General features: G+C 40.4%; 1 protein-coding gene across 1 annotated transcript; it reads left to right on the top strand.

Annotated features, from left to right (window-relative positions):
- The first annotated feature begins 10,992 nt into the window (after positions 1 to 10,992).
- On the top strand, positions 10,993 to 16,753 carry LOC133919770 (protease Do-like 9). Its single transcript, XM_062364271.1, has 9 exons — positions 10,993 to 11,616; positions 11,930 to 12,129; positions 12,273 to 12,453; positions 13,120 to 13,311; positions 13,652 to 13,884; positions 15,394 to 15,495; positions 15,633 to 15,683; positions 15,843 to 15,947; positions 16,301 to 16,753. The coding sequence occupies exons 1-9, from the start codon at positions 11,094 to 11,096 to the stop codon at positions 16,397 to 16,399; spliced, it is 1,686 nt and encodes a 561-aa protein (XP_062220255.1). The 5' UTR covers positions 10,993 to 11,093; the 3' UTR covers positions 16,400 to 16,753.
- The last annotated feature ends 234 nt before the right edge of the window (positions 16,754 to 16,987 follow it).

Below are 16,987 nucleotides of genomic sequence, written 5' to 3'. Positions count from 1 at the left end.
GGGGGGACCTCACGGGATGGTGACATGTGGCGAACGGCCGGCCCGGTCTCGGGATTCAGGGACCCCTGATTCCCGATACACCGACACAGTCGCTCAGTTTGGACTGATCACAGTCACGCAATCATCAGTTCTGCGTCTCAACGGCGACGGCTTTGCGGCCTTCGCAATCGAATCGCATTTAATCAACATGCAATAGAGCAGATGCCCGGAGCCCGGAGGGGTAGAAGATGATGATGAGGCATGCATAGATCTGACGGATGGGATTGTCTGCCATCCTTCTCTAGGTTAATTGTATGTAGTGCACGACGCAATCCACAATCTTGTCTATCTATCTATTAGTTTAGTAAAACAAAGTTAAAAGAGGCAACCATTTGCTCTCAATAGATAGAATTACCACATTAATCGGAAAAAAGAAAAAGATCTACTACTACTGTTTGTTATGATCGTCTAACGGTCTAGGTTAAACCAAACAGTCCATATCAAATATAATTAATAAATAGCTAAATTCAGAATTAAAAATTATAAAAAAATAAGCGAAATACCAAAATAAAGAGTCCATGTAAAATACAACGAATTGATATCTAAAATTCAGAATAAAAATGATAAATTAGTAGTTCAATTTCCATACAGTTTGGAAAGCAAAATATGTAAATAAAGAATCTATGTAAGATACAATTCATAATAATTGAAATTGTGAGTAAAAATAGAAAAAAGAAGTTTCCATATCAAATACAATCTTGGAAAAATTCAAAATAATAAATAAATAAAATTAGTAACATGATTTCTATAAGAATTCAGAAGCACTGTGCAACTCAAGGTCATTGCGTCAAGCAGATAACAGAACAAAGGCACAACATGCATGTTGCAGATGATAGAAGTCATGGTGATGTGGAAATCACTAGGCAAACTCTAAAATTGATACAATGTTTTCCCAATCTTTCACGACACAAACCAGCAAGAACAATAGATAATTGGTAGAATTCACATTTGCAATCTAAATGGCAATAATTATGCAAAAATATATGCAAACAATGAATATAGACTTTCTCCAAACCTTGTACCAGCAGAGGACCATGAACTGAAGAGTTGAGTCTGGTTTATTCACCACGAATTGAAGCATGGCAAGGAAATCAATTCGCACGACTGAGCATGAAAACTTGATATCAGTTTTCAGTTTCTTTTAAGAACTCGACAACTTCTCAAAACTCTAGCCATCATGGTGATTTGTAAATCACGAAAATAATTATAGTTTGACCCTTACATGGGCGTGGCCTCTTTGTTTTATAGTGCAAATAGGCACGTTACAACTCTGACTCCGACTCCGACTCTAACTCTGACTAGGACTCCCTAACTTAACTGGTTCAGACTCAAATTTGCGACATGCATTGTGACTCACCCACGATGAATCTGAGCATGGGACTAGACCCTTTGGAAAGTACTCATTATAAGCTTTCCAATGAGTACTTACACCCTAAGCGGACTCCGTATATGAGTAGAATGAAATTTTTATTCAGGATATGTCTACCTGTAACTGACTCGACTTCAAACATTCCTATTCAGACTCAAACAAAAAAGGAAACTCATATTTTGAATTGTGAAAACATCTATGATGCATCTCTTTACAAAATATTTATATAACCTACCTAACTTCATATTAGAATTAGAATAGAGACAATCCAAAGATCCCTCCTTTATATTTTTCACCTAGTTATTCCTTCAAGTTGGATGTTTTGACCTAGACACAATTTCTCCTTTGCAACCACTGCAACACCCTTAAATATTTGGCAAGTCTTGTCTGCAATGCAAGTGGAAAGAACTAAAGATTTTTGGGCTGTATCACATGACCTCCAACAACAACAAAGGAACATCAACAAATCTATGGATTGGCAAGACATAAGGTAGGATCAAATCGGTATGAGAAGATAGTGGCGTCGTTATATTAGTCGCGGCAATAGGCGTGCAAGGAGTTGTATTTGACTAAATTTGTTGGGGGATTAAAAAACTCATACAATAGATCCGTTGTCGTATAGCACAAGATCATGGTGTCAAGTAGGCGACGAGGCAAGCCACAACCCGCAGGCTGCAGATGGTCGAGCAGTGACCTACGGTGGTGACAAGGGACACTGATGACACTTTAGCGAGGCTTGAGCCTGAAAGTGCATCTAGACCCCTTATGTGAGTTTTGTATAATTGATGACAAATAATTAATGGACTAATAAAATTAAATGAGTTTATTAATGTGTATTAGTCTCATGAAGAATTTATATGATGCTAGGAACCCTCAAAAAGGGAAAAGAGAAGTGTCATATGTGAAAGGATCTAATGGTCATAGAGGGGGAGTGAATAGGGTAGTAATCAAAAACTAAACCAACTATTGATTTTTAGAATAAAGAGTAACCTTAGTTTAGAAAATATAAAAGCAACTAGACGACCTAGCAAACTAGAATGATAAGCACAAATATGCAAGCATATAGAACAGAAGTAAAGTGCGGAATTGAAACTTGCATGAAGGAAATGCTAGAAGCAAAATGTGAAATATAACAAGAGTAGGGAAAGAGGACACCGAGTTTTTTCCGAGGTATCGAAGAGTTGGCACTCTTCACTAATCCTCGTTGGAGCATCCACACAAGGATATCGCTCCCCTTGAGTCACCAAGACTCAAGTGCTCACTAGTGATTACCACTTCTCCATCTCCGGATTGGCGGGTATCAAACCAAGTACACGAGTTTTCCGGGGCTCCCACAAGACCTCCAATCTCAACGATCTGCTAGGTCTTGCGAACCACCAAGAGTAAAAAACTAACTGGTTCACTTGATCCCAATTAAGCCTAAAATAACAGCTAGATGCACACTCACTACTCTTAAAGCACTAATTGAGTCCTTAATCTTCAATTAAGAACTTGCAAATCACCTCAAGTGCTCTCCTTTGCTTCTAGATGATACACAATATGTATGAATGCTTCTGGGTTGCAAGAGAGACGAATGAAATCAAGTAAGGGGGTATATATAGGATAGAGGTCCAAATCTAGCTGTTGCCCAACCACTCACTTTTTCTGTGAACATCGGATGGTCCGTTGCACGCGCCTTTGTTAACACCAGACAATCCAGTGAGTTAACTTTTTCATACGCTGATTTGACAGTTGTCAGTAACTGTTGCAAAATGCTCTCGTGTTCTTCCACATAGCATAACCGGATAGTCCGGTGAGTTATAATCCATTTCCTCAAAAAATACTAAGCTTCTGTTAAATAGTCCGGTGATGACTCCTTTAAGTCACCGGATAATCCGGTCAGTTCAACTCTGATTTTCTCCAGAAAAATGGTCCTTCTATTAAATAGTCATGTGTATGAGTCATTCAGATCACCAGACAATCCGGTGCATGTAACTACAAATTTATCTAAAAAATGACTTTTCTATTAAATGCTCTGGTGCAAAATTCCTCCCATCACCGGACAATCCGGTGAGTTCATTTGAAATCTTCACTGAGAAGAAAAATAGTCCGGTGAGTATAATCCTTCTCACACCGGACAATCCGGTGAGAACAACATTCCTGTAACTCATCCAATTCAATCGACTTTGAGTTCTAACTTCTCACCCATGAATTTTTTTAAACTACCTAGTGCTAGATTTTTGCAAGTGTGCATTCAACTATGTCTAGACTCAACTAGGTCAAGTTACAACACTTAGCTCCCCTTTATAGTACGGTCAAAAGACAAAAATGAGACCTATGTCTACTCTAAGTGTCCTTCATCACCTTGTGACACTTAGAACTAGAAGATCCTTAATCTTGACGCAAATGTCCTTTGATCAACCAATAGAATTCCATGAGGGAACAAGAAAAACCATTCAATCATTGTGAACTAAAGTATTTTTATTTTCTTCAAATACGCATTAGTCACATGATTTTCTTCAAATACGCATTAGTCACAAAGATACGGTTGTCATTAATCATTGAAACACTTACCACTTATCTAGGGGCCTAGATGCTATAATATGAATACTCTATATATTTAAATTTGTTTTATTTTTGAATTTGAGTTTCAAAATGCTATACTATCAAGAGGGATGCGTGTAGATCTACTTGAAGATGTCTCAGTGCTCAAAGTACCCTTTTAGACTAAAAATGAGAGACACGAAACACCCTACAAACACCGAGAAAATCTTTGTTGCTCTGTGAACCCGAAAGTTTCGGGTGCAACTCAGAAGTTCTGAGTTGCCGGAACCTTCGGGTGGAGCTCCGAGTAAGGATGCTCGGTTTAATGTTTTAAATCCAACCCGAAAGTTCCGGATTGACCCAGAAGTTTCATGTGCCGAAACATCCGGATTGAGTCCGGGCAAGGGTGCTCGGTTAGGGCCTCCAAGTTTAACTAGAAAGTTCTGGGTTGACCCTGAAGTTCCGGGTGCCGGAACTTCCGGATTGAGTCCGGACATGAGTGCTCGATTAGGGACTCTGAGTTTAACTCGGAAGTTCTGGGTTGAACCGGAAGTTTCAGGTGCTGGAACCTCTGGATTGTTTCTGAGTAGGGGTCCTCGGTTGCTAAGTCTACAGCTAACTCGGAAGTTTTGGGTAAGTGCAGAAAGTACTATAACGGCTAGTTTTTTGGAGGGTGGGTATAAATATCCCCTCACCCTCATCTTTCATTTTGTTGTTGAACTACCTTGAGACAAAGCATTCAAAGCTCATTTAGAATCTCTTCCAACTCCTCTTGGCTTTAATTCTTGCAAGGATTTGAGAGTTGGGTTGAGATTTTGAGAAAGAGTGCTAATGAGCATCATTCCTATCTTTGAGCACTCGAGTTCATTATCAAGCCATTCGACATCGCGTTTATTGCTCTTGGAGGTTCATCCACCTAGATGACTAGGCGTCTCTTGACGAGTGCCCAAGCTTGTGGTGTGTCTCGGGACATTTGTGAACATTCATCCTCGCCTCCGTAAGGGAAGATGACATTTGAGTAAGCCCAAACTTGATCTAGGTGGTTGCTTGATGAGGATTAGGGTTGAAAGAGACAGGTTTCTTTGGAGCTCCTCAACGGAGACGTAGGAACATCAAGTGGAGGTATCCGAACTTTGGAAAATAAATCTTTATCTCCTTGCTTACTTGGGTTCATTTTTATTCTAGTTGACTTTTGGGCGATTTGCCCGATGTACTTGATTGTGAGCTTGTGATTGCAGGAGAACCGTGAAAAGGTCTTTAGACATCATTTGAAACATGTGGTAACCATTATAATCAATTAGACTTGCTTAGGGACACATTAATTTCGAATTTGTGTTCTATACCCAATACTCTGGGTTGAGCTCGAAACTTCCGGAACCTGGAAGTTCTGGATTGAACTCAGAAGCTTTGAATTTTGTTAATCCGCTGCGAAGTTTTATTTTGTAGGAACGCCTATTCACCTCCTCTAGGCGATATCTCGATCTTTCAGAGCCGCCTACCTCACGGTTGCGGCTACATGGTGGCGAGGAGTTATGTTTGCCTTAATTTGTTAGGAAAGTTAAAAATATGACAATAAATTTGTTGTTGTGCAACACATAGTAGTTGTATCAGGTAAACAACGGGGTAAGGCACAAGTAATTGTTTCTCATTGCACAAATAATTATTTGAGTTGAAAATTTTTAGGGAGCTACATGATAGTATCCTTTGTACCACAAAATGTTTTTAGATTTTTTCATGACTATTTAGATATTATTTTGAATTTTGAGAGCATTGAAACATAACACTACTATTTTAAAACATTTTAACGGGTGATAAAAGTCTAAATATACATTTTTCAAAACAGATACATATATTTGTATTTTTTATTAAAAATATATAAAAAAAATCAAGGATTGACTACAGATGTCACACTTTGGATCAATCTTTCCCCAGATAGGATCCACGGGTTTGGAGAATAGTGAGTCAACACCTCTTATCATGTGAATCCATTCCATCCATACTTTCTAGTAGATAAGAACGCGATGCCTGAGGTGAGTTCTAGAGGTTCAAACATCAGAGGATGGTTATGCTAAGATCAAAATGGCACATCATTACGGAACACAAAAACGGTACTTTCTCTCATCACATGATCGAAATGGACTTAGCGTCCGGCTAAAAGGTTGGACTAAGCTGCAATTAGCATCCGATGCTGGTATGGTGTGACACCTCATAGCAGTCCATCAGTAATAATATATCTAAACCGAAGGGATCCAATAAAGGAAAACCAGAAATTATCAGCAACAGTTTGGCACACTTAACTAAAGATCCACTAGCTAACTCGGAGTACTACTAAAACTTAAAGTGTCAAATCATATACTCTTCAATCCGGTTGCAAGCTGTGATTGTGATAATTTCATTTGAAGGAATTTTACCGTGATATTATACAACTTTACAAGCTTTTTACATTATCCAGGAATCAAAGAATCTGTGCATGGATAGATGCTTCCGAGCATAAATGGACGCCCATTCACATCTAGTGTATCGACTACAATTTCAAGCTTTCCAAGTTGCAGAAAACATCATCCTTGATGCGTTGGAGGAGCATGTCCAAATTGTTTAGTGCTTCTGAAGTACTTAAAAGACGTTCCTTGTAGAAGGCATAAGCAAACCCTATACCCTTCCACGGTATGCAGGAGACTCGGGACTTCTTAGAATAATGCCATCTGCAATGTGTTACACACATATACCTGGTGCGCATCCGCATGCAGCTCAATTTTTGTGTGCTCAAAAGTTAAATCTCGTGACAGTCGGTTCACATGTGCTAAAAAAAAGCCTAAAAATCATAGGGAAATGCCATGAGGCAATCATCATATCATTCAAGTTAAACTATATGATAAGTTTCGTACTAAAATGTTTCTGTGTACTTCCTCTTTGGAACAAATGAATCGTGGAGTAAAAATAGAGGAAGCGAATCTAAGGCAAAAATCCTATAAGTACCCTTTGGATTGTAGGATTGATGCAAAATAATTTTATCCTCTATATTTTGGAGGAATTCTAGCATAAGCTATAACCTCATGTTTCCAATTTCTTTGAGAGTTTCAGCGTGTCTTCTCTCTTGCTAATGAACATCTACACCCAAATTTCCTGTGTTTGTCCCGCGAAGCATCCAAACATGTATTGTGAGCAATTTCTAAGGTTTTTTATTCCATATGATTTGAATAGTAAAGACACTCTAATCCTATGTTTTTTTTTTTTTTGCTTTTCAAATCCCGCGTTCAAAAAGGCCTAGAGCTTGTGACACGCATGGTTTACATGTGCCTTTAAAAAAGCTTTAGAAGTCACAGAAAAATGCCATGAGGCAATCATCAAATCACACAAGGTTCTATGGTTAGTCTGACTGCTGAATTCCTCACTAAACAGTAGAGATGCCCACGTCAATCATCCAATCAGGATGGAGGCGTAGGGGGCTTCACCTCTAGCAAGGAGGATGCTGATTGAACTGTGGAGCTTTGAAAGTATTGAACATAGCATAGAATGATTTGCTAATGCATTCTGAAGATGACTTTTCGGCACGAGTCAATCTCAGTCTCTCTCAGGAAGCAAATCAATTCAGCTATGACAAGTCAGGGTTCTGATGCGCAAACTTCAAAGCGCCACAGTTCAGCTGTGCTCCGTTCAAATCGAGAGACGTATGCGTATGCTTTGCACGAATGGAATGCTGCTAAGGTTCACTTGTGACTTGTCCGTTATCATCTCTCAATCCTAGCTCAAGGCACATATCTATGACTTTAAAAAAGCTCTTTGGGCTGATTCAAGAGATGGTCTGCTATTTTTTATCCTTTTTTATAATTATAACAGGCTGTTACCTGAAGATATTGACACCTTGATTCAACCTTTCTTTGCTAAGTAGATTGAGGATGCTTTTAGGGATTTGAAAGAAGATTTAGCACCTAGACCCAATAGTTTCACTGCCACATTCTTCAAGATCTTCTGGGACTATGTCAAGGAGGACATTTCTAACATGTTTAATGACCTGCATGTAGGGAGGTTTCATCTCAAACGGCTAAACTATGGGGGTGATAACATTGATTCCTAAAACTAGAGAGGCCAGCACAATTAAACAATACAAACCTATATACCTTCTCAATATGGACTTCAAGGGTTTCACTAAGATCCTCACCAGCAGGCTCACACCTATAGCCAGGAAGGTTATTGGTCCAAGCTAAACTGCCTTCATTAAGGGTAGGAACATCCTGGAGGGTGTGGTGACCCTTTATGAAGTCATTCATAAATTAAGAAGAATAAGGAAACAAGGTTTGCTGGTGAAGATAGACTTTAAAAAGGCATATGACAAGGTAAAGTGGAGTTACCTTGAAGGTGTCATGAAAGGGAAGAGATTTTCCCCAAGGTGGATTGAGTGGATTATGTAATCTGTCAATGGAGACAGGGTTTGCATTAATATTAATAGTCAAATGAGACTTTTTTTTAACCTACTAAGGGCTAAGGCAGGATGATCCTCTCTCCCCTTGCTTTTTAACATTGCAGCAGATACTCTAAATGTTTTGATGGACAAAGCATCTTCTAAAGGTCTGCTTGAGGGAGTGGTGAACTAACTGATTACAGGAGGGATCACCCATATCTAGTATGAGTATGTTGATGATATAATACTAATGATTGATGGGTTTGATAGATCAATTCTCAATTTTAAGATCATACTCTATTGTTTTGAATGGTTATCTGGGCTCAAAATAAACTTCAACAAGATTGAGGTATTTGCTTTTAGGATGGAACAGGAGGAATATTATAAGGTGGCCAATATGCTCAACTGTAAACTTGGGAAGTTATCTCTGAAATATTTGGATATCTCTATCTCAGATCATCACCTAGGCATCACTGCATCTTCCAATGTTCTAGCAAAAATGAGCAAAAATATTAGACCCATAGAAGGATAGTAACCTAACATATAGGGGCAAATTGACTTTGACAAATTCATGTCTAACCAATCTTTCCATGTATACTATGGGATTCTACCTTCTCTCTAAAGGGATACATAAGAAAATGGACACCATCAGATCTAAGTTCTTTTGGAAGGGGGCTGAGGATATAAACAAATATCATTTGGCTAAATGGGAAGCCATTTGTAGGCCTAAAGATTATGGTGGTTTTGGTATTTTAAACATAATGATCATGAATGAATGCCTACTTGTCAAATGAATTGACAAGATTTACTAAGGAAGGAGGAGATCTGGCTCAAACTTCTCAAAGCTAAATACATGCTAGATGGTAACTTCTTCACTTTCAAACATAGAGGAACTTCCCAGTTCTGGCAGGGTTTGCACAAGGTCAAGCATCTTTTTCAACGAGGAGCTATATATAAAGTAAATAAAGGTAATAAAGTCTTTTTTTCTGGAAGGATGTGTGGTTGGGAGAAACTCCACTTAAGATCCAGTTACCTGCCCTTTTCAGGATGTGTGATAATTCAGAATCTTTAATGTCTGACTGTTATGTAGATAATGAGTGGGAAATCCATTTTAATAGAAGTTTGACAGATAATGATCTGCTCCAATGGGAGGAGCTGATGCACAAGCTGCAAAATGTGCAGCTGAATGAGTTTGAAGACGAGGTAGATCGGGTTCTAGACAAATCAAGGAGTTTCACTACTAAGTCTTTATATAGATTTCTAACTTTTGAGTGTGTTTTCAGTAAGGGGGCTAAGAAGATCGGTGCACCTAAATTACCACTCAGAATTAAGATTTTTCTATGGCAGATGCTTCATAATAAACTCCAATCACTTTCACCCTTAAGAAAAGGGGCTGGAAGGGGAATCAGTACTGTTGCCTGTGTGGTAAAATTGAGAATATCAACCATATCTTTTTAGGTGCGTGCTCACACAGTTTTCATGGAGTGCTTTGAGAGAAGCCTTTTCTTGGAATGGCTTCCCTACCTCGTTAGTTGACTTATGGGCGAGCTGGCTTCCAAAGTTGTTTAACGTCTCTTAAAATTTAGGGATTTTCCTCTTTGCAGGTATAGCTTGGGCTCTACGGAGGATGTGGAACACAATGACGATCTAGAAGAAGTTCCCAAAAGGCCTGATGCAATTCTAATTCTCGCTCTATTGTTCGTGCAGAAATGGAGCATCCTCCCACGTGCTGATGGTAAATTGATGGTGGACGGTGCCTACGTTCACCTCTGAGAATGGCTGCGGGGCTTCACGCATAATCCTAGCCCCGTCTGTAATATTGGCGAGCTGTGATCTATTGTTATTGGTATTTGATGTAATTGGACAGTAATTTATGGTCTCGATTCAGAAATATTAGTGTGCCTGTATAGGTTGCTAGTATCCTTAGCTCTTTTTGTTTCTTGTTGTGCTGACTGTATTCCATACTTATGTAGATGTGAATTTATTTATTGACTTTCAATACAAATCGAGAAAATCTCAGGTAAAAAAAACCGATCAAGTCAATTACCCTTCTGTATGGATTCTCTACAGACACACCAAACATGCATGAGGTCACTAGTATTTCCACCTCTTCTATCTCAAGGGGAGTTTCAGTTATCGGAAAAGGACTCATGAAATGGAAGCATCGATCATGCCATGCTGACAAAGTTAGGCCTGCGTCATAGTCGGTATGATGAATGATGTTAGAGATGAGCTTCAGAGTTCTCACACTATTTTAAACGAACATAGTATCAGTCTATCCACCTATCAGATCACACTTGGTCCAATTATAACGGAGTATCCTAAATATAAGTTTATCCTAAATCATTTTTTTATCATCAATAATTAAAAAATTATAAAAATTAACAACATAAGATTAATATTAATAGATTTATAATAAAAAATACTTTCATAATATATAACTCTTTCTATTTAAGATAATATATATATTTAGCATATTATTAGTTAAAGTATCACATTTAAGACTATGACGCTGTCCTAACGAACTTAGCAAATACGAAAGATGGTACAAACAAGACTGAAATTTCGAATCCAAGAAATCCATTTACGTAAACCCAGCCCGAAAACGTATACAATCAATTCCCGCCACCCGACCGGCGCGGCGCGGCGCGGCCGTATTCATCTCAGGCTCGAACGGTCCATAGCACTCCGACCGAGCTGACCCTCTCCCCCTCTTCCTCGGCTCGGCCATTCCTCCGCGCCGCGAAACCCTAGCCCGCCTCCATGGACGACACCTCCGCCTCCAAGCGCAAGCGCAAGCGCGGCCGCAAGGCCCCCAAGGCGTCCACGGCCTCCCCCGACCGCTCCTCCCTCTCTCCGGTCCCTGCGCCCGACCCCGTCCCCGCCGCCGCGGGCCGCCGCGGCCGCAAGCCGCGACGCCGCGAGGCCCCAGCCGACGCAGAAGCGTCGCGCCCGCCGTCCCCGCCCCGCTGCGGGGAGTTAAAGCCGGTGGCTAATGGAGGCGACGCGGTGGCGGAGGCGGGCTGGGAGGAGGTGGTGCGGGTGGTGCCGTGCATGGACGCGGTGGTGAAGGTGTTCTGCGTGCACACGGAGCCCAACTTCTCGCTGCCGTGGCAGAGGAAGCGGCAGTATAGCTCCAGCAGCAGCGGATTTATCATCGGCGGCCGCCGTGTCCTCACCAATGCCCACTCCGTCGAACACTACACCCAGGTTAAGCTTAAGAAGCGCGGCTCCGACACCAAGTACCTTGCCACCGTCCTGGCCATCGGCACTGAATGCGACATTGGTGCGCGCGCTCTCCCCTTTCCTGCCACTTTCTGCATTGTTTATTTCTTTCTCTCTTTAAGTTTTAGTTGTGCTGTCGAGCTTGTCTAATGTAATCGTGAAATGGGATGCATAATAACTACGATTGCTTGGAAGGTTTGAAAGTTCGGAACCCTAGGGTTCTTAGGGGAAAAAAAAGGGAACTTTAGATGGTATCTATTGACATCATAGATCATTATTTATGAAACTATGGTGCGAAACTTATCATATAGTTTAACTCGAAATTGTTTCTGTTTTGTATGCATTCTAACTTGATATTGCTGTATCCATCTCAGCGCTCTTAACTGTCAGTGATGATGAATTTTGGGAAGGAGTCTCACCTGTTGAGTTTGGAACATTACCGGCGCTTCAGGATGCAGTCACTGTTGTTGGTTATCCAATCGGAGGAGATACCATATCTGTGACAAGCGGAGTAGTCTCTAGGATAGAAATACTTTCATATGTTCATGGTTCTACAGAACTTCTAGGCTTGCAGGTACCTTTTTCTTCCCAAAATTATCTTCCCTTCAAATAAAGCTTATTAGAAAGATCTTACCCATGATTTTAACCTTATGAGATATCATAACTTATCTACTTACGAACTTGTCTAATATGGGCCTTGTCTTATCTTATTGATAGATAGATGCAGCTATTAATTCAGGAAATTCAGGTGGCCCAGCTTTTAATGATAGGGGCAAATGTGTTGGTATAGCTTTTCAATCTCTCAAACATGAAGATGCGGAGAATATAGGTTACGTGATACCCACCCCAGTTATTAAGCACTTTATTCAAGACTACGAGAAATCTGGAGAATACACAGGTAACTTGCCCTTTTGGCCTTTTCTGTAATTGCATGAAAGATGCTATTTAGTTTTATTAGCATGATCGCTCATTTGGGTTTACTGGTTATCTCAAGCACAATGGACATTGTTTTGTTCTTACTTCGAACCACTTAGCTGTTTTATTAGGTTTGGTTGGGTGATTTTGACATCTGTGCTCTCTAGTTATGTACTGGTGTATGGATCTGGTCATTCCTTATGACCTTGCAAGCATTATTATTGATTATCATTGGGTCTCACGTAAGGATTGTTTACACTTCCGATGAGTTATGCCCTGCAATCTGATGATTAATATTGGTTGACTGGTTGCTTTAAGTTATGTTGGTTACTGTGAACTTTATCAAGTAACTCCAAAATGGAGTCATTAGGAGACAACCAACCAGTTATTTCAATATCTTGCACTATTAAGTTCTGCGATCTGTGGATCTATAGTCTGTGCGAGCAGCCCACCAATTGCTTTCCCGATTGATTTATTTATTGTTGGTGGTGATCTTTTGATGCAATTGACAATATTTATTATATTAGGAGAATTATTTAGTCATTGATAACTCCATGTAATACTTAGTACTATGATGTTCACATCTATCTCTTGGATCTTCGGCATTTGCCATGACAGTTTTTCATCATCTTTTTTTGTATTATTTTAGGTTTCCCTGTACTCGGGATTGAATGGCAAAAAATGGAAAATCCTGATCTCCGCAAAGCAATGGGGATGAAACCAGATCAAAAGGGTGTTCGTATTAGGAGGGTGGAGCCCACTGCTCCCGAATCTGGATGCCTACAACCATCTGATATTATTCTTAGCTTTGATGGTGTTGACATTGCTAATGATGGAACAGGTTAGTCATAGCTTCATAATTTGTGAAGATTGTTTCAACTTCTTGTGCAGTTGAACTGTTAGCATTCAGTGCACTACATTTTTGCTGTACATAAGAGTAGCCAATCTATCATGCATGGCATACCTTTATTGCCTTATATGGTGCTACTAATACTAGCTACTACCTACTAGCTCTAGATATTCACTTGTCTCTTACTCGTATTGACTGTAGCTTGTGTATGGAAGTATCGTTTAAAGCTATGGTAAGTGAAATAGAAATGTCTAGTAACTCATTCTAATTTGTTTGGCTTGTCATTCCGCAGAAAGATTGCTTCTTACCATCCTTTTCTTTTGGTCGACAGTTCCTTTCAGGCATGGCGAGCGCATTGGCTTCAGTTATCTTGTTTCTCAGAAATATACTGGCGAGAAAGCTCTTGTTAAAGTCCTGCGTGATTCAAAAGTTCATGAATTTAAAATAAGGCTAGCAACCCACAAGCGACTAGTTGCAGCTCATGTGAAGGGCAGGCCACCATCATATTACATAGTTGCTGGCTTTGTTTTTGCAGCTGTCTCTGTTCCATACCTTCGATCCGAGGTTGTTACATAACTTCTTTCCTCATTTTGCTTGCAATGCATTAAATAATCAGTGAACACAAGTACATCAATGGTAGTCTCTCAGTATTAATATGAGTTGTTTCTATCCTGTATAGTCTGATATTCTGATACTCTAGGGAGCCAGTACTGATGTCTTCTACCCAATAGGTTCTTAGTGAAATTTATTCAATAACTTAAAACACTATTGAGCATATTGTGGTATTACACTTTGAAAATGATCAGTGCCACAGTGCATGTATTCTTCACTTCATATATGCAGCCAGTGACAAGCTCCTTGATTTTGAAATTTTATTTATAGCCTTGAGCTGTAGATTCTCTATGTGTTTTTCACTGTCGATATATATTCAACACAACAACGAGGGAGGCATTCAGCATTAATATATTTTCTGGATCTTATTAAGAAAGCAAAGTTAACTCACCCCATGGATTTCCGTATTGAAGTAGCAGCTGCTGTTGGTAGGCCAGTAGGGTGTAAGCTGTGATAATTACCAGTTTCTAATTACATGCGTGTGCATAGTTATTAGGGTGTCCCTAAAGCATCGCAATGGCGACACTATATCGCTGTGGCGGAAAATCACGGGACGCCTGCCCGTCTGCCCTCCCTGTGCCCGTCTCGGCTCAGCCTCCCTGCAGATTTGGCAGATCCGGCGATCGAGAGTAGCAGATCCGGCGGCGGTAGATCCGGAGAGGGAAAAGGGCTAGAGCCGCAGCTTGGTGGCGGGTGGCGTAGGTAGGGAGGGCGGGTGGCTTCAGTAGCAGGAGAGTCATCGGCGAGCGCGGCAAGGTGGCTGGAGCAACGCATGAGCTACGTGCCCGAGCTCGAGCTCGTCGCCTCTGTCATTTCCAGTTTCCCACTAGAGTGCTTCTCTTTTCCTCTTTCTTATCTTTTCTAAATGGGAATGGGCTAAAAGGCTGGCTGATGGGGGCTTTTTGGTCTGGGCTTTTGGAATGAGTTGAGCTTGCTCCATTTTTCATACGCTGGTTCGTGGTATGAGAGTCTAAGCCTTTGGATCCAAGCATGGATCCTAATATCCTAGACTATACATTTTGAGCTACATTTATATTGCCAATATAATTTCCTAATATCCTAGACTATGATGTGTGTGTTTGTCTGCCAAGGTCGTAGGGGTCACATGTTGCCGGTTTAATGACAAAAATAGTGAGGAGAAGCAAGTCCCTTAAGATCCTATTTTGTGAAACAGTTAGTGTTAGGGCCATAACTGAGGACCAGTGTTTTGTAAGCTTCCTTAATTGCCGCTTTTAGCTAAAGTCGACCTTACCAGCCTAGTCCCCCACACCCAGACCGACACAAATATTCTTTCAACAATACCCAAGAAGTTTTTCAAATCACACAGGACTTTGTTTAAATCCTAATGTTAATTATCCTTCTGCTGCAACTACTTCTTACATCTCTTTGAACTTATTAGGATTATTAAATGATGATTTTGTCTTTCATCCCTGAAGCTAATTGATGTTTCTTATGTATCAGTATGGAAAAGACTATGAATATGATGCGCCTGTCAAGTTGTTGGTGAAGCATTTACATGCAATGGCGGAATCACCTGATGAACAGCTTCTGGTGGTATCACAGGTTTCAAACTCTTCCCATTTTAACTGTTCATGAACAATTCTTTAATATGTTTCAGCTAGTCATTTTTTCTCCATAACTAACTGGTATCGTCGTTCAGCTTCTAACTTGATGATATGTCTTGTACTGTACCCTTGCAGGTGCTTGTGGCAGATATCAATATCGGTTATGAAGATATTGTCAATACTCAGGTAATAAAAGGTTCTCGTTTGAGGTCACTAGCATGACTTCTATTAGCAATTCCTGCAGATATATTGTTGTTGAAGGCTTGAAGCTAAGGACCTCTTAGATAATGCCTTTTTCTGCTCCAGTGTGGTGACTGAAAATCTTTATTTTCATACTGTCGGTAGGTTCTTGCTTTCAACGGTCAGCCTGTAAAAAATTTGAAGAACTTAGTGACCATGGTGGAAAATTGCAAGGATGAATTTTTGAAGTTTGATCTGGAGTATGACCAGGTATCCTTTGGTTCCTTCTTTTAGTTCTTTATTTGGCTTTTCCTGCTAGAAGCATCTCTCATGCCATCCCACGTTACCTTGTACCTGAAATTTGAGGGACAGTTTTCCCTCAAATAATACATTTATTATTCCTCTAGATCATCATGATTACTCGGCGCTAGCAAATAATCTCTCTTGCCAAATTGGCCTTAAACGTGGTGTTATCGTGTGTGTGTATTAATACATGATTGAAATAAACAGTCAGCTATCACGATACATGATCAAAAATTGTTCCAGAGTAACTGTCAGGATCCTTTTTAAATGTAGTTGATTATTTGGCTGAAGTAACTGATGTATCATGTATGATTTGACAGATTGTGGTCCTCGAGACAAAAACTGCAAAGGCTGCTACTCAGGACATTCTGACGACGCACTGTATACCTTCTGCAATGTCGGATGACCTGAAGATCTAATTGGGAACATGATGCAGCCTTGGGCCATCAGGTGGCCCAGCAGCTTGGGCCACATTTTTGGTTGGATTGTAGCGTAGGATAATGCCAAGTCCGTGAGAAACCCCATTCTATGAATGAAAAGGCTGGGGTTCTGGGTGTCAAAGAGCAGGCTGGCAGCTTAGCTGCGCGGAAGAGGGCTACTAGGGAGCGTCACGTTCTAGTAGCGTCACGTCACATCACCATAAGCTGGAGTTGTTACCAGCAGAGAGTCATCATGAAAACGATAGTAGTTAGTAAGAAACCTTGTTTTGTTCCATGATTTCATTACGTTACATTAAATTAGTAATGAGAATAGAAATCATACTTGGTCCCTGACTCCAGCGAAGTTCGGAATAAACTTAATCTTCGCCAACTTCGCACTCAGCTAATGTCAAACCATGCTATTAGTTATCAGTGATACTTTAGCATTTCACATTCTCGCTTTGGCTATGCACTCTAGTTTGTGCTCGGTGCAATCGCCCTCAGTTTGTGGAGTACAAAAGGTCGTTTGTGCTTTGAGTGCAATCGCGCTCAGTTTGTGGAGTACAAAGGGTGCTGATGTCCGGCGAT

Source organism: Phragmites australis, chromosome 5 (assembly GCF_958298935.1).
Source record: "Phragmites australis chromosome 5, lpPhrAust1.1, whole genome shotgun sequence".
Classification (NCBI taxonomy): Eukaryota; Viridiplantae; Streptophyta; class Magnoliopsida; order Poales; family Poaceae; genus Phragmites; species Phragmites australis.
Note: the sequence above shows the minus strand (reverse complement) of the source record. Positions and strands in the feature narration are given on the sequence as shown.